At 42.9% G+C, this 22767-nt stretch overlaps 1 protein-coding gene across 3 annotated transcripts in view; it reads right to left on the bottom strand.

The window, feature by feature from the left end:
* COA8 (cytochrome c oxidase assembly factor 8) overlaps window positions 1-22767 on the bottom strand; it is a 72204-nt gene that overhangs the window by 37452 nt on the left and 11985 nt on the right. Inside the window, exon 4 of one of the 3 annotated variants that reach the window (XM_073349785.2) lies at window positions 20441-20565. The exons of 1 other annotated variant lie outside the window; for it this stretch is intronic. In XM_073349785.2, coding sequence (XP_073205886.1) covers window positions 20441-20565 — 125 coding nt within the window. Of the gene's footprint in view, window positions 1-20440; window positions 20566-22767 lie in introns of those variants that run through there. One more of the 3 variants, XM_073349784.2, reaches the window with a different exon arrangement.

Here is a 22767-nt window from a genome sequence, read left to right as displayed (position 1 = left end):
GATACAATGGAACGCCGATTTTGGGCCCAGCGAACAAGCACAGACTGGTGGGACCGCATAGTATTGCGGGTATGGGATGATTCACAGTGGCTGCGAAACTTTTGCATGCGTAAGGCAACTCTCCTTGAACTTCATGAGTTGCTTTCCCCCGCCCTGAAGCGCAGGAATACCAAGATGAGAGCTGCCCTGACAGTTGAGAAGTGAGTGGCGACAGCCCTGTGGAAGCTTGCAACACCTGACTGCTACCGGTCAGTCGGGAATCAATTTGGAGTGGGCAAGTCTACTGTGGGGACTGCTGTGATCCAAGTAGCCAATGCAGTCACTGACGATCTGCTATCAAGGGTAGTGACTCTGGGAAATGGGCAGGTCATACTGGATGGCTTTGCTGCAGTGGGGTTCCCTAATAGACGGAACACATTGCTATCTTGGCACCGGACCACCTTGCCAACCAGTATATAAACCGCAAGGGGTACTTCTCAATGATGCTGCAAGCACTGGTGGATCACAAGGGACGTTTCACCGACATCAACGTGGGATGGCTGGGAAAGGTGCATGACACTCGCATCTTTAGGAACTCCAGGCTGTTTGAGCAGTTGCAAGGAGGGATTTACTTCCCAGACCAGAAGATTATCTTTGGGGTATGTTGAAATGCCAATAGTTATCCTTGGGGACCCAGCCTACCCCTGGCTCCCATGACTCATGAAGCCCTACACAGGCAGCTTGGACAGTAGTAAGGAGCAGTTCAGCTATAGGCTGAGCAAGTGCAGAATGGTGGTAGAATGTACCTTTGGACGTTTAAAAGCTCGCTGGCGCTGTTTGCTGACTAGGTTAGACCTCAGCGCAACCAACATTCCCATTGTTATTGCTGTGTGCTCCATATCTGTGAGAGTAAGGGGGAGACATTTGTGGTGGGGTGTGAGGTTGAGGCAAATTGCCTGGCAGCAGATTTTGAGTAGCCAGACACCAAAGCAATCAGAAGAGCACAACTAGGCATGCTGCGCATCAGAGAGGCTTTGAAAACCAGTTTCATGACTGGCCACGCTACAGTGTGACAGCTGTGTGTGTTTCTCCTTGCTGAAAACCCACCCCCTTTGTTGATTTTAATTCCCTGTAAGCCAACCACCCTCCCCCCTTCAATCACAGCTGGCAAAGGAAATAAAGTAACTAATGTTTTGAAACCATGCATTCTTTCTTTATTAATAATAAAAAAAAGTGAGATAACTGACAAGGTAGCCCCGGTCGGGTGAGGTGCGGGAGGAGGGAAGGACAAGACCACATTGCTTATTGTAACCACACTACAAATCAAAACTGTTTGAATGACAACCTTCTATTGCTTGGGCCATCCTCTGGAGTGGAGTGGCCGGGTGCCCAGAGCCTCCCCCCCTCCCCGCGTTCTTGGGCATCTGGATGAGGAGGATATGGAACTTGGGGAAGAGGGCAGGCGGTTATACAATGGATGCAGTGCGGGTCTGTGCTCTTGTTGGCTTTCTTGCAGCTCCAACAGATGCTTCATCATGTCCGTTTGCTCCCCCATTAGCCTCAGCATCGCCTCCTGCCTCTGCTCTTCGCGCTCACTTAATGCTTTCCTGGCCTCTGCCACTGACTGCCTCCATGCATTAAGCTGTGCCCTATCAGTGCGGGAGGACTGCATGAGCTCAGAAAACATGTCATCGCAAGTGCGGTTTTTTTTTTGCCTTCTAATCTGCGATAACCTCAGGGACGGAAATGATAGGGGGAGCATAGAAACATTTGCACCTGGGGGGAGATAAAAAGGGAGAGTAAAATTTAAGATGATACATTTCTGAGAACAAAAGGGAGACTCTTCCACAGTGAATCAAGCAATTCACAGCAGACAGCACATGTGCTTTAGGTACAAGGTTGTATTTTGCCTTTTATATTGAGTGCCTGCCGGTATGGTGACACATCACAGACGGCTGGGCAACAGAATTCGGTTTCCAAGCAGCCATGGTAAGCCTTTTGGTACACGGGGTTGGCTTCTTCCACCTTCATAACATGTGGGAATGCTTTCAAATTGCAACGCCATCCTTTCCCATAGCAAGCAATGCCAGTTGGGTTTCACATTTAAAGGGAGGGGCTGCAGCACACACCTCCCCCCACCCCACCACATAGCTATTCTCTGGGATGATCCCTTCACCCCTCCCCCCACCGCATGGCTATTCTCCGGAATGATCCATTTTAGCCAAGCGCAAACAACCCAGCATGAACGGGGTCCTTTTACTGTTCCCTTACAAAAATTCCCCTGTTTCAATCAGGTGACCATAAATGATATCACTCTCCTGAGGCTAACACAGAAAGATGAAGACCGAATGTTGCTTGAATGCGACCAAAACCCAGGACCATTCGCTGCCATGCTTTGTGCTGCAGTGATTCCAGACTACTTGCTACTGGCCTGGAGTGGTAGTGTCCTACCGTCGAGGACGAAATAAGGCAGCCCTCGCCAGAAACCTTCTTCAAAGGCTTTCAGAGTAACTCCAGGAGAGCTTCATGGAGATGTCCCTGGAGGATTCCCTCTCCATCCCCAGACACGTTAACAGACTTTTCCAGTAGCTGTACTGGACGTGAATGCATCCCAATTCTTCAGGGCAAATCAAACATTAAATACTATTGCTTTTAAACCCTGTACTGTAGTTACAAATGTGCACTCACCAGAGCGGCCTTCTCCAGCTTCAGGGTCGGGGATCCCGCCTTGGAAGGGTATTGGCTCCAGGGTGATGAAAAGGTCCTGGCTGCCGGGGAGAACAGATTCACCACTTCCCTGCTGCGCATTTTCCTCCTCCTCATCATCTTCTTTCTCATCCACAAAATCCTCCTCCCTGTTGTGTGAGACTCCTCCCTTGCAGGTGTCCACGGACAGTGGTGGGTAGTGGTAGGGTTGCCCCATAGAATGCTATGCAACTGATCACAGAAGCGGCACGAATGGGGTTCTTACCCAGAGCGACCGTTTGCCTCCTTTGTCTTTTAGTAGGCTTACCTGAGCTTCTTGACTTTCACGTGGCAATGCTGTGTGTCCCTGTTGTGGCCTCTCATCATCATGCCCTGTGTGATTTTGGCATATATATTAGCTTTTCTTCTTTTTGATCGGAGTTTGGCCTGCACAGATTCTTCTCCCCATACAGCAATCAGATCCAGTGTCTCCCTTTCGGTCCATGCTGGAGCTCGTTTGCGATTCTGGGGGGACTGCATGGTCACCTGAGCTGCCGAGCGCGCCACGCTGACCAAACAGGAAATCAAATTCAAAAGTTCCAGGGGCTTTTTCTGTGTACCTGGCTAGTGCACCGGAGTTCAAAGTGCTGTCCAGAGCGGTCACATTGGAGCACTCTGGGATAGCTCCCGGAAACCAATACCGTCAAATTGCATCTGCACTACCCCAACTTCGACACAGCAAGGTCGATTTCAGCACTACTCCCCTCACCAGGGAGGAGTACAGAAGTTGATTTTAAGAGCCCTTTAAGTCGACGGAACGGGGTTGGTTGTGTAGACGCATTCATTTTAAAATCGACCTAACGCAGCTAAATTCGACCTAACCCCGTAGTGTAGACCAGGGCTTAGTATTTCTGTACTGCAATAAAACACCTGCTGCTGGCTGGTGTCAGCTGACTTGGGCCAGCTGGGCTCAGACTGCGGGGCTATAAAATTGCAGTGTAGAGCAGCATTCTCAATCGTTTTCTTTCTGAGCCCCTCCCCAGGTATAAAAACTCCACAGCCCACCAGTGCCACAACTGTTTTTCTGCATATAAAAGCCAAGGCTAGTGTTAGAGAGCAGCAAACAGGGCAATTGCCTGGCACCCTGTGTCACAGGGGGCCCTGCAAAGCTCAGTTGCTGAGGCTGAGGCTTCTGCCCCAGGTGGCAGGGCTCAGGGCCCCTGACTTCAGCCTTGCATAGCAGCACTTCAGCTTTCTGACCTGGGCCCCAGTGAGTCTAACATTGGCCCTGCTTGGCGGACCCCATGAAACCTACTTGCAGCCCCCCAATAGGCCCCAAGTCCCTGACTGAGAACTGCTGGTGTAGACAGTTGTTCTTCGGCTGGAACCTGGGCTCCTCCTTCCTTGGAGGGTATCAGAGCCCAGGCTCAAACATCTAAGCCAAATTTATAGCCCGAGTCAGCTGACATGGGCCAGCCCTGGGTTTTTATTGCTGTGTAGACATACCCCAAGGCCTAGTGGGATGACCATTTATATAGGAATTAATTCTGGTTTCACGAGCAGTAAATCCTTTCCTTGCTTGCTCTCCCAAGTCCTCTTAAGGAACAACATGGGCACAGAACAGTGCTTTTAGGGTGAAGTGGCCTAGAGACCCTTGTGGAGGGGAGAGCTATTACAGTGATAGGCGAGGACCTTATGGTTCTGTGCAGACTTCCCACTGGATGTGATAGTTTGGTCCATGGAGATGATGGAGGAGGGGATGTGGTGTGTAAAACTCCCTCCCTTCCCAGAAAGAAATCTGTGCCTTTAACTCACAATCTGAGGTGCATGTTTCACACATGAATTATTTGTGGAAAGGTAGCAAACAGTTCAAGCAACCCAATAAAAAACCTGTGTTTAAATAGCAACAGCTGTGACAAAACCAACTAATCTAGGAAATTCAGAGTTCAGCCTGTCTGACACTCTGGGGTATAAACAGTCTTTGATTCACAGAGAAATTCATATTCATGCCAGTGAGAATCAAATACAGAGGGAAAAATAGCCCATTCTGTTAACTTATACCATTTTGATTTTCAGAAGTAATCTTCTAATTTATATATATTCTCACAAAATGTTTTATAAACATAGCCTGATCCTGCAGTCTGTACACACAAAAGATTCCAACTGACTTCAACATATTAATATGGGTTACAGTACGGAATTATACTGGAATAACTTCACCCATCAGTGAAATGCAGCAGCTGTTTAAACGTGTCCAGGCAACATTAGTTCTCTAAAAGCCAGAATCAGCAGCCTGTCTGATATCTTTTGCTTTATCAGGCCTTAAGTTGGCAATGTTTAATGCTGCTATCAACTTTATTGATCATGATTTCTTGCCAATTTCACAGAGCTTTAATAAATATTCTATACAACAAAGTCTGTGCTAGGAGAACAGTAAATATGCACAGATAAGCACTCAGGAGTCAGAAAATGCAAAGTTCACAGTTCCATGTAAAAAACCGTAACCCTATCTCTCTGTGAATATATTACATTATAGTCTTCTAGTTATTACAGGCAGAATTACACTGGTATCACTGAGGTCAGGGGCACTGGAGTAAAAAAAACCACAACTATTTAGACTGGCAGGAAACTTCTGTCTGATTCACTGCCAGAACAATCAAGATGTCTGAACATATCATAGGAAACCCGTTACTTAAGGTTTCATTAAAGATAACATTGGTCCTGATTCTGCTCCACTTAAAGTCAGCGTAGCTGTCTTCTATATAAGTGAATTCTCCCCTCTCCCTTTTTTCTTTTTTTCAGTATTACAAGTAGCTGTAGAAAGTCTTTGCCAATAATAGCTAGTGTGCTTATTCCGTAATCTTTACTATGCATATAGTAATTGACAAGAACAAAAATTATACAGTGTGTTTAGAATATATGCAGAGTGTTTAAACAGTTAGTTACAAGAATTGGCCAAAAAATAAGACTTACAAATAATAAATTGCATTTAAAAAACTCACGTTTGTAGAGGAAGCCAACTCCAAATGGAATGGGACTCCACTTAGCCCATTAGCACTGGGACACAGGGTCATTTTTTCCTTTTTCATTCTCCTACATTTTCACTTTCCTGGGTCTCTTCCCCATTCATCCCAAGGGTGCAGAATGTGGTACCTATCATACCCCATCCACCCCAAAAGATGGGATATCTTTTGATTTAAAAATCTAGTCCCCATCCTACTCCATTAAATTATTTTCTCTTCCTTGCACCTTGATAAATTTCTAACTCATCGAACACAGGATGCCATCTTTACTGATGGCAGACTAACTTCCATCCCATTGAGAACAATGGCAGACAGCAGCCTTTTTAATAAGAGCAAACAAACAAAAAAAACCCACAAGTTAAGCATAGCTGCTCATGAAACCATGAACAGCTTTAGAAAAAAGAAAAAGAAAACCCACACATACCCAATACCAGTGGCTCTCAACCTTTCCAGACTACTGTACCCCTTTCAGGAGTATGATTTGTCTTGTGTACCCACAAGTTACACCTCACTTAAAAACTTCTTGCTTACAAATTCAGACATAAAAATACAAAAAGGTGTCACACTACTCTATTACTGAAAAATTGCTGACTTTCTCATTTTTACCATATAATTATAAAATAAATCAATTGGGATATAAATATTGTACTTACATTTCAGTGTATCGTACAAACAAAGCATTATCTATATAAAATTTTAGTTTGTACTGACTTTGCTAGTGCTTTTCATGCAGTGTGTTGTAAAACTAGGCAAATCTATAGATGAGTTGATGTACCCCCTGGAAGACCTCTGTGTATCCCCAAGGGTACACGTACACCTGGCTGAGAACCACCGCCCAATACAGAATAAATAAAACCTTGCTCTGATATAACTCACAAGAATTGCAGGTTTTCCTTGCGAACTCCTTTCTTACAACACCATCCTTTTTGTTCTTGGCAAGTATCCAGATTCCTCACTTTTCCTCTCCCTTTCTCAAACCACTTCCATAGCATAGCTTTCTACCTCCTGGAAATTAATGGTATAAACCAAGGGATCTATTTACTAATGCCGTGTTGAGGGAAAGGAATTCTGTGGGGTATTATGTAGTGGGAAGAGAAAGAGATTAGAGAAACAACTGTTTCTCCGTCACAGAAAGTGGTAGCTTCCAAAAGAAAACATGATTTACATATTGATGTGAAAAAACATAGTACAATTTTATTGTTTTTAAAGTGAAAGCTAAATAAATTCTGAAATTTGTTTATTTTTAATGAAAAGAGGCGTTTTCCTTTAAAAGAATGAGAGCTATAGCAGCTAGAACACAAGAAGTATGTGCAGTTGGATTCCATTTCAGTTCTAGTAGTGGTAAGGCACAAAAGAGAAACATCCCTGAAGCCAAAGTTTCTAGCAAAAAGGGGAAAAGCTTATGACATATATATATAGGGATACACTCCCACAGAAAAATGGGAACAAGTTCCGGGACAGGTCTCTCCCCGGCCCTGCCTGCCACCCTTGCATGCCTCCCCCAAGCGTCCCTGCCTATGCCCTGGGCAGCGGGCAGGTGCCAGGCTCTGCTGGCTCCCGGCATCAACTCCTGCCCCAGGGTCCCAGCACCCCCCAACCACTAGTGCCAGGGCAGGCTGCCCCTGCCCTTTCGCCTCAAACAGACGGACCCTTCCCTTTTCCGGCAGGACCCTCCATCAGCAGAGGGGACCCCCCGCACCCACAGTCACTGCTCCTGCCCTATGCTGGGCAAGGGGTAGCCCCATCTCCCACCCCCAGTTAGGCTACAATGAGGGGCAACAGCAGGAGGAGGCACACATGATGGCAGCCCCCATCCCCACACCCACCACAGGGGAGGCGAGGGGGCTTCCTGGACCTGAGAGGGGCCCTAGTAGAACGTGCAGTGACAGTGGTGTGAGGTGAGTGTGCTAGTGGGGGGAGGAGGAGGAGGAGGGCCCCCTCCCCCGGAGCTCACTGCTGCTGACCGGAGGAGGGCTGGGGGGAGTCCTCTCTGGCCCCAGCTGGGGGTAGCCTGCCTGCACCCCAAACTCCTCATCCCTGGCCCTGCCCCACCTCAGAGCCCGCACCCACAGCCAAAGCCCTCACCCCCCCGCACCGCAACCCTCTGCCCCAGCTCTGAGCCCCCCCCTGCACTGTGAACCCCTCATCCCCGGCCCCACCCCGCAACCCTCACCCCCCACACCTCAATCCTCTGCCCAAGCCCCTCATCCCCAGCCCCACCCCAGAGCCCTCACATTTTTACATTATTTAAAAATATATATATCAGCTTACAAGGATGGGGGCAGGATTTGGACCAGTTCTGGGCACCACCAAAAATTATACAAACCTGCTGCCCCTGGAAACAAGCTGAAATTAAAAAATAAACCAGTACAGGTGACTTTTAATCTTAATATATAATCTGTTTGGCCCACACAAGGTTGTGCTCAGGTTTATGTGGCCCTACTGTGTAATAAGGGTGGGTGGCTCTGGGTTGGAGCGTTCAGCTGGGACGTGGGAGACCCATGTTAAATTCTGCCCTCTTTGCTAGAAGAGGAGAAAGGATTTGACCTCTGAGCTATGGGATATTTTGATGTGAGGGTTCAGTCTCTCTCCTGTTGGAGCTATTCTGCTGTACTTAAATAATGAAAGAGTGGCCAGAATCACCACAGTGTTGCAGTGCCACCCCACCCTTTGTATGCCCCCTATGCCAGGGCGTGGGGGGGGGCGTCTTCAGAAGACAGCCTTGCAGCTGTCCACCTCAGTTCCTCCACCAGTGGAATCCTTTCCCACCCAGATATAGGGCTTTGGGGGTCACTTTATGCTACTCTTGCCCCATTACCCAGTGTAAGAGAGCTGGAGTTGGGGTGGGAGGGGGAATCTCACCCTTAATTTGTTGGCAGACTCAGGCCCACAGGATCGTGTCAGGTCACATTCTGAAAGTTTTCCTCACACCATAAAGGATAGGCTTAATTAACATAAGTTATTCTGAAACTCACTGGGGAAGAGGCAGTTACACTATCAACATGTGGGTCACTGCATCATGATGCAACATCACTGACACTTTGAGGCACAGATCTTTTTCCATAGGACAAATAATTAAAGGTAAAAACCTTAGTCTGTCCCCTTGATCTCTGGTTTTGTTACGTTCTCTTCTAAAACATCAACAGAATCAGCATTATTGAAATAACATTGTAACTGTAATTATATTTTAGAAAACCAAAACGTGCCTTAATGTGTTCTAAGTGGATATTGGGAACAAAAGAAAGAAATATTCATTAATAATGAAAGTGAAATGTGCTGTGCATACATCATGTTACAGCTATTAATATGTGCTGCAGGGCCACAAAAGTACACCACGACCATATGTCTGAAAACTCTCATGGTTCAAAAACCAGGCTGAAGAATAATGGTTTCTCACCTTCATTACTGTACAACATTGACCACAAATCTACCAACAAAGGACCTCTTTATGTGCAGCAATTTAACATCCCCCCCCTTGTGTTTTACGATGTAATTGTGAAAATGTGACCGTGAGGTTTGGAATTCATTACTGATGGAGGAACATATACATTTATATCCATAAAGAGAGGATCTTTCTCTCTCTTTACACATTTCTCTCTCTTTTTTTTTTCCCTTCTTCTCTAAATTGGGACCATGAGCTAATCCAGGATTAGAATTCAGTGTTCTGGGCACTACTATTTAATTTGATTTACTTTCTTCCTTTTTGTTTATGAAATGTAATATATGGGACTTTTAAGAAGTTCATGCTGTAAATACGTGTAATTGCTGTTCTAATTTCCACAGAAGTGTATAATGGAACTAAAAATTAGAATGTAATTGTTAATTATATGATAAATGAAGTGCAGGGTGCTGACTAGCTGTTGGGTAATGACTGTGCTTATTATGGGCTCAAGCCGGCAAACAATAATCCTCTGTGACTGCTGGTTTTACAGAAACAATGCAAAACCTCCCAGACTTCAAGAGAAAACTTCCTGTGCTAAGAAAGCTAGTATCCTTTATCTGATAGCTATTCTACAGCCAACCTCTCCCAAGAGCAGAGTTGTTGATTCCTCCCAGCCCAACTGCCATATACAAACATCAACCAGATTTATAGCAATAATTTTTGGGGAATTATTGAGCATGCTCAGTAAGTCTTTTGAGATCTGACAGATGCTCCCGGCGCTTCCTGTAGCTGTAGCAGACAAATCACTGGGGAAGGAGAAAAGCTCTCTCACTGCTGGAAATGTAATTAAAACACACAAACAACTCAGTTGGCTGGAGTAGTGGATGTCATCCACCCCTAGGAGAGTTACTCCAGGTTGGTGTAATCCACACAAGCTACAGAATCCTAAAATGAGGGAGATAGATGAACTAAGCATAGAGGAGTATTGGAGCATGGCAGGTGAGGAACTAAGCTCTAAGAGTTTCTCGTGAGACTGACCCCGCCCCCCTTGGTAAGGCAACTCCCATCTTTTCACATACTATGTATATATACCTGCTACTTTATTTTCCACTCCATGCATCTGATGAAGTGGGTTCTAGCCCACGAAAGCTTATGCCCAAATAAATTTGTTAGTCTCTAAGGTGCCACAAGGACTCCTCGTTGTTTTTGCTGATACAAAACGGCTACCACTCTGAAACCTGTAATTTGTAAGAGCTTTCCTCAATTCAGGATGCTCTAAAACATCCCATGACAAAACTGGAAGTTGGGTGAGGTGTTTTCTTTTGACTTCTCCCCTGGCGTGGAACCCACACTTGTGCCTATTTACAGCTAGGTCACCCAAGCCCTTCATATCATAGCCAATTTGGGGTTTTGTTCTGGTTATAATTTTATGCCTTAGGAAATTGGAAGCTTTTCAAAGGTTGGTGTTGACGGCAGATATGATTTTGCTTAATATTGGGGAGAGGTGCCTGCCTCATTTCTTAAATATCCTTTGGAGCTGTGCTCCCCTTTCATCTTTTCTTCACTCCCAGATAGTTTGGACAGTTGAAACAGTTTCTTACATAAATATTGGTGGCATCAAGAGTTATCGGTGTGGACAATGCAGAGTTTGATCTTGCCTTTAGATCTCCAGAGAAAATTTTATGTTGATTTTATGTTGTATCATGCTATCCATCTTGTGACTAGCACACCTAAAATGTGATCCCTAATTGCATTAAAGTTAGACAGCTATTTCATTAACTTTGTCTTTTGATGTTACTGGCCCTAAAGCTTGTGCTTTTTGATATATACGCACACAAATCAGACAAATTATTCAAATAATCCTAGAACAGTAACTAAGAAAATCTCCTCTTAAAATGTTCTAAAATGGACAATGTGCATTACATAACGATCTTCATTTGACAACTCGTTCAGGGAGAGGCCTTTATCTCAATAGCATATTTAAAGCCTTTCAACCAAGTGCTTTAACAATGAGATGCAATTAATAATCCTAATGTTTCATCTCTAATAGTATACTTCAAAGACTTTAACAGAGAAAATACAAATCTGAAGCAAAGCCTCAGCTAGTGTAAATTCTCATTGTTCCACAATGGAGGATTTGCCCCTCAGTGTGGAAGACTTTTTAAATAGATGGCATTTTTATTACTGCTTATACAATAAACATCCTTTCTTATGACATAACATGTATGATCCATTTATTGGGTTGAAATTAATTGTTCTTTAGTCCCTTTCATAAATACTGGAATATTAGATTATTAAATGCCAGTTTTGTGATACATCCCCTTTGTGCTGCTGTATGTTGGGATCCCCAAGTCCCTCTTCCACTCAGTTTGATTCTGGAATTTGTCACTCAGGTACCTTTAACTAGCATACAACAACACTATGCACAAGCAGGCCAGGCCAGGCCCAAACGCAGAGGATGGATGCAGGGTACAGTGCAAATCCAAAGTTACTTGGATTTTTTCGTAAAAGCATCTTTATTAAAACCTGCATTCCTGGCTATACTTTGCATCATGTGGTTGGTTCATGCCTGGCTTGGTTACTTTTCAAGAACCAGTTACATGGATAAAGAATGCTGTAATGTATCACTTGATCTCTACATTCCAGGTTTATCTTGTCCATTGTCCCTAGTACCAGCATGTTCCTGCCTATCTCAGCTGGAATGACTTTAGCCTAAGGACAGGTTTCAGAGTAACAGCCGTGTTAGTCTGTATTCGCAAAAAGAAAAGGAGTACTTGTGGCACCTTAGAGACTAACCAATTTATTTGAGCATAAGCTTTCGTGAGCTATAGCTCACTTCATCGGATGCATACTGTGGAAACTGCAGAAGACATTATATACACAGAGACCATGAAACAATACCTCCTCCCACCCCACTCTCCTGCTGGTAATAGTTCATCCAAAGTGACCACTCTCCCTACAATGTGCATGATAATCAAGGTGAGCCATTTCCAGCATAAATCCAAGTTTAACCAGAACATCGGGGGGGTGGGGGGGGAGTAGGAAAAAACAAGGGGAAATAGCCACTCCCAGTCTCTATTTAAGCCTAAATTAATAGTATCCAATTTGCAAATGAATTCCAATTCAGCAGTTTCTCGCTGGAGTCTGGATTTGAAGTTTTTTTGTTTTAAGATAGCGACCTTCATGTCTGTAATTGCGTGACCAGAGAGACTGAAGTGTTCTCCGACTGGTTTATGAATGTAATAATTCTTGACATATGATTTGTGTCCATTTATTCTTTTACGTAGAGACTGTCCAGTTTGACCAATGTACATGGCAGAGGGGCATTGCTGGCACATGATGGCATATATCACATTGGTGGATGTGCAGGTGAACGAGCCTCTGATAGTGTGGCTGATGTTATTAGGCCCTGTGATGGTGTCCCCTGAATAGATACGTGGGCACAGTTGGCAACGGGCTTTGTTGCAAGGATAGGTTCCTGGGTTAGTGGTTCTGTTGTGTGGTATGTGGTTGTTGGTGAGTATTTGCTTCAGGTTGGGGGGCTGTCTGTAGGCAAGGACTGGCCTGTCTCCCAAGATTTGAGAGTGTGTTGGGTCATCCTTCAGGATAGGTTGTAGATCCTTAATAATGCGTTGGAGGGGTTTTAGTTGGGGGCTGAAGGTGACGGCTAATGGCGTTCTGTTATTTTCTTTGTTAGGCCTGTCCTGTAGTAGGTGACTTCTGGGAACTCTTCTGGCTCTATCAATCTGTTTCTTCACTTCTGCAGGTGGGTATTATAGTTGTAAGAATGCTTGATAGAGATCTTGTAGGTGTTTGTCTCTGTCTGAGGGGTTGGAGCAAATGCGGTTGTATCGCAGAGCTTGGCTGTAGACGATGGATCGTGTGGTGTGGTCAGGGTGAAAGCTGGAGGCACGTAGGTAGGATAGCGGTCAGTAGGTTTCCGGTATAGGGTGGTGCTTATGTGACCATTGTTTATTAGCACTGTAGTGTCCAGGAAGTGGATCTCTTGTGTGGACCGGACCAGGCTGAGGTTGATGGTGGGATGGAAATTGTTGAAATCATGGTGGAATTCCTCACGGGCTTCTTTTCCATGGGTCCAGATGAAGAAGATGCCATCAATATAGCGCAAGTAGAGTAGGGGCGTTAGGGGATGAGAGCTGAGGAAGCGTTGTTCTAAATCAGCCATAAAAATGTTGGCATACTGTGGGGCCATGCGGGTACCCATAGCAGTGCCGCTGATCTGAAGGTATACATTGTCCCCAAATGTAAAATAGTTATGGGTAAGGACAAAGTCACAGACTTCTACATAGAGTGCTTCCGCCGACGTGCACGGGCTGAAATTGTGGAAAAGCAGCATCACTTGCCCCATAACCTCAGCCGTGCAGAACACAATGCCATCCACAGCCTCAGAAACAACTCTGACATCATAGTCAAAAAGGCTGACAAAGGAGGTGCTGTTGTCATCATGAATAGGTCGGAATATGAACAAGAGGCTGCTCAGCAGCTCTCCAACACCACTTTCTACAAGCCATTACCCTATGATCCCACTGAGAGTTACCAAAAGCAACTACAGCATTTGCTCAAGAAACTTCCTGAAAAAGCACAAGATCAAATCCGCACACACACACCCCTGGAACCCCAACCTGGGATATTCTATCTACTACCTAAGATCCATAAACCTGGAAATCCTGGACACCCCATCATCTCGGGCATTGGCACCCTGACAGCAGGATTGTCTGGCTATGTAGACTCCCTCCTCAGGCCCTATGCTACCAGCACTCCCAGCTACCTTCGAGACACCACTGACTTCCTGAGGAAACTACAATCCATCGGTGATCTTCCTGATAACACCATCCTGGCCACTATGGATGTAGAAGCCTCTACACCAACATTCCACACAAAGATGGACTACAAGCCGTCAAGAACACTATCCCCGATAATGTCACGGCTAACCTGGTGGCTGAACTTTGTGACTTTGTCCTTACCCCCCGCCCCCTAGACGTTCTGGTTAAACTTGGATTTATGCTGGAAATGGCCCACCTTGATCATCATACACATTGTAAGGAGAGTGATCACTTTAGATAAGTTTCAGAGTAACAGCCGTGTTACTCCTTTTCTTTTTGCAAAGACAGAGTACTTGTGGCACCTTAGAGACTAACCAATTTATTTGAGCATGAGCTTTCGTGAGCTACAGCATCCGATGAAGTGAGCTGTAGCTCACGAAAGCTCATGCTCAAATAAATTGGTTAGTCTCTAAGGTGCCACAAGTACTCCTTTTCTTTTCACTTTAGATAAGCTATTACCTGCAGGAGAGTGGGGTGGGAGGAGGTATTGTTTCATGGTCTCTGTGTATATAATGTCTTCTGCAGTTTCCACAGTATGCATCCGATGAAGTGAGCTGTAGCTCACGAAAGCTTATGCTCAAATAAATTGGTTAGTCTCTAAGGTGCCACAAGTACTCCTTTACTTTAGCCTAAGGCATTGCACCCTTATTTACAACTTAATCTTCCATTCACTTTCCCAGTCATGCCCACTGAGAAATGAGGTCTGTCTTAGGTCTAGTTATGCCTAGAATTTGATGACATAGGGTCTGTAAAGCTCCTTCATGGGGCATCTGAGGATTTTCCTGGGATAGAGAAATCCCTGGGTAACATACAGCCAATTCTATGCCACTTCCTCCTCCCAGCCATCCCTAGCACAGGGATAGGTCAGAAGTTTCTCTGGAGGAAGAGGCATGGACAGAGCACTGCTGCGCTCCAGTGATCCCTGGCTGGTATAGGGTTCTTTGAACAGTAGCCCTCAGGGTTTCTCTAATTTATGCTGGGGGCTAAAGTGGCCCCTGGGAATCCTAGGGATCAGGGAGTGCAAAAGATGGCATACCACCATCCTTACTGTCCCCTTTCCATCCAAGGCCCTGTGCTGAACACAACTTGGCCAGATCTGAGGATGAGCACCTGTGTGTCTCACAGGAAGATCATGGTACATTTCCTATATCCAGAGAGGCAGAATACTGGACTAAATGGACCTATATTGTGATCCAGTAAGGCAAATCAGATTATATGCTGTTTGGGGAAGAGCCCATGTTTTAATATGTATTTGTACAACATGTTTTAAGAGGGGGCCTGGAGTCTCAGAAGTACTAGTGCACTGAAATATTAATCATATTTAGAGAGAAATGATTCTGTTTATGTTCATTATTTCTAGCCACTAGTACTGTTCACACTTCTACAGCATCTCTCCTTTGAGTATGTCAATCTGCTAAGCCACACAACACTTGGGAGAATTAACCCTATTAACATACATAAAATTGAGGCACAAAGAGGTTATTTGATTTGCATAAATAACTTATTAATTGCAGTCTGAATTGTATTGTATTTAAAATTCAACACACTGTATGAGAAAATGATTTTAAAACAAATATGGAAAACTAACATTTATTTCTGTTCTGAGAATTCAGGTTCCCAGAGCTCAGGGCTACTCTTGGAGAACTAGTAGATTAGTGGCCCACTGGTACTGGTATCTTTACTGTAGAGATATAGACTACAGCTCCCACCATACAATATTCCATCTTGCAGTTAAGTTTCAATTTACCTGGCTTCATGCAAAAATGTGGTTGTTAGGCTCCTGGCAAACTGCAAAAGAAAGCCTCATTTAGGCTAAGTCTGGTTGTCCTAAGGGACATTCTTTGTTGCTTAGCAGTAGACCTGTGAAGCTAAAAACTGGCTGAAGTGCAGTCCCTCCTAAAATGACGAGTTTATGAAACATATGAGCCAAAAGTGCTAGCTTACATATGACAACTCTGACTTTTGAGCTAGTGATTTTTTGGTGGGGCACTTAAAATTTTCATAGAAACTTAAAAAATATCACAATTGGAGCTGACATTACTCTCCTACTAGATTTCTGGGGAGTTTTATTTCAAGCTTTCCTTGGATAAAATTATTTTGAGATTTATAAATTTTCTCTATTAATCACAAAGGAGCTACAATCACAGCAAGCCCTACAAAGGAGCCTTTAATCTCCCTTATCAGGGGGTAGCCGTGTTGTTTTTGTGGATACAGACAAGCAAGGAGTCTGGTGGCACCTTAAAGGCTAAACGGATTTATTTGGGCTTAAGCTTTTGTGGGTGAAACTCCATGCATCTGAAGAAGTGGTGTTTCACCCAGGAAAGCTTATGCCCAAATAAATGTTAGTCTTTAAGATGCCACCAGACTCCTTGTTTTAATCTCCCTTCTCATTCCTTTTTGATACATCCTCTTATATTCTACTGAAATATATGTCTCACTAGAGAGAAGTATAGCAAATAGCAGGAAACACAAAGACTGCTGAACATAACCATTTCCCAACACAGTATAAATCACCTAAATTATTAACCATTTGAATATTACCAAAATGTTGCTGTATTAGATCCTTGCAAAGGAGAGACAGATTAAACAGTACATGATGCTATGTGAAATGTATTCTATTTCAATAGGATTAATTTAATACTTAGTTGGTAAAATAGCTCCTCTGCATTTCCCCCCCCCCCCGCATAGTGAGAGCTGGTGCACAGAGAAGTTGCTCTGATCTTTCCACCAGCTTCTGTTATAATAGTTCTTTATAGACACAAGAATTTTATTTTCAACAGCCAATGGAAGCGCCATATTCTTTTTTAGATTTGATGCACAGCGGATATTACTGATAAATCTTAACACAGCAGGTATCATAACTGTGCCTTGCCTGAAGAAAAACCCCCCAATAAATGTAATGCTGGCAAAATGATACGGCCTCTGTTTGCTCACAACACTGTCTCCATAAATTAATGAGAAAATTTTACAAGCATTATTTTTAACATCTTTTCACAGTAGCTTTTTTGGATATTCTGAATTAATATCTTGCACTTTGCAGGATTGAGGCCTTAGGCTATTTGCTATGAGATCCATACAAACAGAACCCTCCACCATTACTGAAGGAAATAGAGTTGCACATGTGTGTAGAGGGTCTGCCCATGTGGAGCTTATTGCAGGAATGGGACTTTAGCTTCCATCACCTACTTCCTATGTCCATCATTTAAAAAAAAAAATGCTCAGTAAGATCAGGCTCTGGTGAGCTAGAGAGGGAGTTCTAAAAGTGGGCCTGTCTCACTGAAAGTGACTAGGAGCATTTTCAAAGTTGGCACTGACTTTAGATGACTCACTTGAGACAGGTTGGGCCTGATTTTCAGAAGTGCTGCACAGCTGGCAGCTCCACTTTAGTCACAGAGAACAGCAGATACTCTTCACCTTTGAAAGAACGAATCAAAGTGTTTCAGGATGTGAGCCCACTCCCAAAAAACGGAGGCACTCAAGATTAGTAGCCACCTTTGAAAATACTGACCTTGGTTTCTCACTCTCAGAAAGGACTGTAAGCAAAAGCATCTCAGCTGATCAAACCAACAGTGGTGAACAGGGAAAGGTGAAATGTCTAACGCACCAATCTTGCAAACACTTGCCTGCTTAAAGTTAAGCTTATGTATGAGAGCAGTCCTGTTGAAGTCACCAAGAAATCCCACGAGTGGTGTCTCTCTCCCCGCCAGTATGGACAGTATATCTAACCTACCAACTATTGTTGAGCAAGAGATCAATGGAAAAGCTGAAGTACAGCTGGAAAACTTTGCCTTGTAAGCATCTTAGACTCAATCCTAATCCCACTACATGGATGCATTAGGGGCCAATGCAGTAGTAATGACGGACCCCAAAATTATAGATATCCCATATAGTTCCTTATTGCAGTTGCCAGATGAGACTGACATTTCTCCATAAAGCAAAGGAGAGAGGTAAATATGGACAAATCAGCCAAGAGGCCAGCAGATTCATGCACAGTCCACATCTATTTGTCCCAGTTTAGGATGGGAAAGGGTAAGCGGTGTCTGCTACTCTAAAGTAATTCTCTACCAGGCTTGTACTTTGATTTTGAACCTGAGTGTTGATTCCCCCACTCTGCTAAATGTGAACGAACTCCTTTTATTAGGGCTGTGCTTGTTTTTTTTAAGCACTGGGTTCTTTGACATTCAAGAAAATGTAAAGGCTACCCTAACCTGGATTGTAGAAAAAAAATCTACTGCAACTATGAGTTCATGAAAAGATTGAGTATTCTACATAACGTGTCTAATGCTTTATTTCAAGATAAAAACAATATTCTGAAAAGGATAAGACATTTCAAACAAAATATTGTAATAAATATACAGCAGGGCCAATTCCAAGCTTAAACTACTATGTAATATGTAACTTTCATAACCATTTTGTCCAAGGAAAGATAGCAGTATTACATTGGTATTAAAAGATAGAAAGAGCAAAGAATGATCAAAACCCAGGTCGACACAGCTTTTGTGTTGACAGAAAAAAAAATCCAAAGCAGGAGAGTTTACCTGGGTATTTAGATTTACATGCAAAACTTTCTCTTATGGATTTAAGTCAGATCACAATATTACTGAAATATGTATCAGGGCTCATAGTCACAACTTGAAAATTAACAGATTATTTAGCCAGACCATTATTTAGCCAACAGACCATTAAGTCATTATGTGGGTGCCTTGACATAAGTAGACCAGATTATGGGGCCATTAGTGGGTCAATGCAGGAACCACACATGGGATTTATGTGAAAAATCTTTACAGAAAGATAAAGAAAAGCTGCATGTTTAATAATTTACTTGCATGGGCTGTGACTTCCAAATTCATGGATTCCCGAGTACTGCAATATTATTCTGTGGATCTCAAAACATGTCTAGAGGGCTGAAACATTAAGCCTCGGCTTTTACACCTTCTTTGAGGGGGTATGACAACATGAAAATAAATGCTAGCAGATGATGTCCCTTGGCCATGCCCCCTCATTCCCCGGACCCATCCCTTAACCTGCAGAACTCCAAATACGCTGTTTTCACAAAGTAACTTTTGCAGGGCTGGAGGGTGTGTGTACACACATGCATGTGAAGGAAATATTGTGTTGGTGATCATTCCCACCTAGAGTTTTGAGGAAATATATTTTGGCTGCATATTTGGTTGATTTTAATAGAGATATGGGCTACCTGCAGAGGATTGCTACCCCTGCTGATCCCAAGCAATTGGTCAAGCATGCAGTGGCCATGTGATTGAGCGCCAAACAACTGGGAGGAGGTGGTGCCTACCACTGGGGATCTCTTGGAAGGGTGAGAATGGTAACAAGTTTGGCTAGCTCTGAGAACTTCATATATCTGCTGTGGATTTTTTCAAATCCAAGTATGAATCATATTGTTTTCCATCAAATATTTGCAGTTCTACTGCTCTTTACTATTGTATCAAAAATATCACTCCTGGAATTCAAACATTTACATTTGTCCATACACATTCCATTCAGCAGAATCCACTTATCAGGTACCAAAGCAAACGACACATCTGTTCAACTTCAGTTATGGGCAGGAAACACCCTCAGTAGAAGGTCATTTCTTTTAAATAATACATAAATGGTACAATTAAATTGCAAGAATTAGTTTAAATAGCACACCTGACCAATGAGACAGCATTCCTTGAGCACCCAAATCCCTCTGATGCTAGCAGGACTTTTGGGTGCTCAAGGAACCTGGTGAGAGCAGCAAGTGTTTTCAGGGTAATTAACAGGCATGAATTGGCATTTACTAACACTTCACCCTCTGTATTCAACTCCCTTTCTATCATAGCTGCTAAATGACTGTCAACTAAAAAATCTTAAATGTATTCATCTGAGCTCTGACAGCTGAGACAAATCACTTAGTCAACAAGTTTGTTTTCACAAGAATAGATCAATTAAGAAGATTCGGTTGTTTTGGTCATTTATAAGGGTATTAAATTTATATAATATTTTAAGTGTTATTTAGAGTAATCAGAATCCCTTTTAAGTAAGAATGTGTTTAAAAATCTAAGTTAAATTTAATCATTGTATAATCAAACTGCACTTACCTCTACGATGATTATACCAGGGTGGCAAATTGTAGCCCATGTAGTCAGTGCAGACCATGGCCACTTCCATCTTTTATACACTGATATGGCCCATGGAAACTACAGGATGCGGAACAAGATAGAAGTATGGTATGTTGGATCATATAGTCTCTATGGGCTGCACCGCCAGATTAAAGATGAGGGTGGCTGCAATCTGTTCCATTTTGTGTAAATTTATGTGTCGCCCTTAGACTGTTGGTAAATTGCCAATATAGCTTTTGGCTGGGCATACTTTGCATTACCATGTTACACTGGAACATTCAAAAGTCAAGATCGGCAGCTATTTTCATTCATGTGGCCTGATATACAAAGTAAACAGTAGTTGCGGTGGCAGTAATTCAGAGTCTGAATGTGACCACAGACAGTGCGTCACTCCAACAGGCTTTACTGTGTTGTTGTAGTATTCTATATGACGTGGTGAGCGTTAATTTCCAACTTTTGTCTTTTTCCAGCCAAGCCTACTCCAAGCCCTCTCAAAGGCCACTTGTCCCATGAGGAATGTGATAGTAAAATTACGTTTGTACCATTCTCTAGATTCCAGCACCAGAAAAACAATCAGTACAAGAAGAAAAAACAGAGGGGGGGGGGGAAAGAAAGAGGTAAATTGCATTAGCTGTTCTAGAGACATTGACACAACAATTCAGTTATGACCTACCTTTTCTTTCCTCACAGCATTGCTTCCCCTGTCTAATTAGGGCTAATTTGCCTATGAAAATTTGTCAGTATTACTATTAAGTACATGGTTAAAAAGAAGTCACACATTGTGTAATCAGTCTATGGAATGCATGGCTGCAGGCACCCAGTTTAATACTCTACTAGAGTTAGAAGGGTTGAATAGTTTTATGGCCAATTATACCAATTACATTTGAACTTATGCAAGTTAAGATAAGGGCAATCAAGTATCATGGTTCAGAGGGAAAGCTGATCATCAAGCATTCAGGGAGAAATTTCCTTCTTATACAGCACTGTACTATTAGCCAGGTGTATGTGTATATGCATGCATTGGGATGGGCAGAGTTGACCACTGCCAAACGCAAAAACAAGTCAATCTTGAAAGGTCAAATTATCTGATCCATTATGACAAATGCAATATATATTTTATTCAGCCAGTATTATGCCTTGCAAAGTTCATGGTCTTTAAAAAATAATATCTATTCCTTTAACCATTCTTTTGGTGGGGGAGAGGGGGGAAACATGCCTTTAAGTAATTCAGGGTCTGGGTAAAACAGTCTGCACTAGTATTTCACCTCTTGATAACTCATAACAAAACATACTTTCATTTGTGAGAAGGGTAAGGATTTGAAATCTCTTTCTAATTCCCAGTGGGCATCTGTCTATTTCACAAAACACTGCACTGCAGGATCTGGTCAAAACAGGCTTAGCACTGTTAGCACAATCAACAGGTCACACTAATAATATTGTAATGGTTTCTCTTTCCCCTTTACTTCCACAATGAGAATTATATATATGCTTCGATCTCATTTTCTGTTTATTTCCTTTGCTTACACTTTTACTCCAGTTTTTAAAACTAATTAGTGTTTTCAGTATAACTATTCCTAAATGCATATTCATGGAGCCAATGCAGTCATAGTATCAGTTAATTTTTAAACTGCACTAAAAAGCATAATGAATTTTCAAATTTCAACACTACTGCAGCCACAACTCCCAGTCCAGCTGGCAATGCTCAGAGTGTACAACTGAATGCATGAACAACAGATTCTACAAGCTAGGCCCTCAGAAATCAGAATGCCTATAATAAGCACTGCTATCTTCAGGGCTGTACAATTACACTTTATAATTAAAATGATGTAATTCTAGCCGGCTGAGCTGATTGCAGCATAGCAACAAGGACTAATTCAGGAAGAGATTCTGAACTCTTACCTGATAGGTGGAATATTAGCCACAGTTCACTACAGTGAGTCTTCTGATGGCCAATTCAGGGAGCAGCAAGGTCTGCTTTCCCAAGCACCAGGCAATGCATTTGCTACATCTGTAGCCATCTTATTCAAAATAACCACAGCATTTCTGAGTGTCAGTGTTTTAAGGCTATTGTTTTGTGTTTTTCTATTAATGAACATTAAGAAATTTTTTTTAAATGGTTCTTATGGTAAAAGTTACTGTACAAAACTCCAAACCACAATTCATAGTAAATGTGTAATATTAAAGATTAGAATGTTGTAGCAGAAAAAACACTAGTTCTAGTAGCACCTTAACACTTTTGGGTCCAATACTGTTCAGCACAACAGAGGAGAAAGATGCTGCATGCAAGAGTAAAGATGCTAAGTATCTCTCTCAGGAGTGATCTTGGATTGGGTTCACATACAGCAAAGAAAAACCCATACAACTTCAAGTACCTCACCCTACAAAACAAAACTAATCAATTTGAGTTTGGTAAGCTTATAGGTAAAAGTGGTCAAAAATAAAAAACAAGAATAAGTACAAATGCTAAATATTTAGTTTACATGGCAAAGTTTTCTATTTTCATTCACAGATTGTCACTGCTTAATTCAATGTTTAAAAGGGACACAGTCAACTAGAAGTCTACTCATTTTTTCAAAAGTTAACTGGTTTTATAATCACATTTCCCTATTGTAATTTTTTTCTCCCATTGTTGGGTGAAAGACCCATACAATAAAAAGGGAAACTGACTGAGGGCTGATTTAGCTCCCATCTAAGTCCATGGAGAGACGGATTAATTTCCAGGGGAGCTGGATCTAACTATGAATAGTGGA

The sequence above is a fragment of the Lepidochelys kempii genome, chromosome 6, assembly GCF_965140285.1.
Source record: "Lepidochelys kempii isolate rLepKem1 chromosome 6, rLepKem1.hap1, whole genome shotgun sequence".
Taxonomy (NCBI): domain Eukaryota; kingdom Metazoa; phylum Chordata; order Testudines; family Cheloniidae; genus Lepidochelys; species Lepidochelys kempii.
Note: the sequence above shows the minus strand (reverse complement) of the source record. Positions and strands in the feature narration are given on the sequence as shown.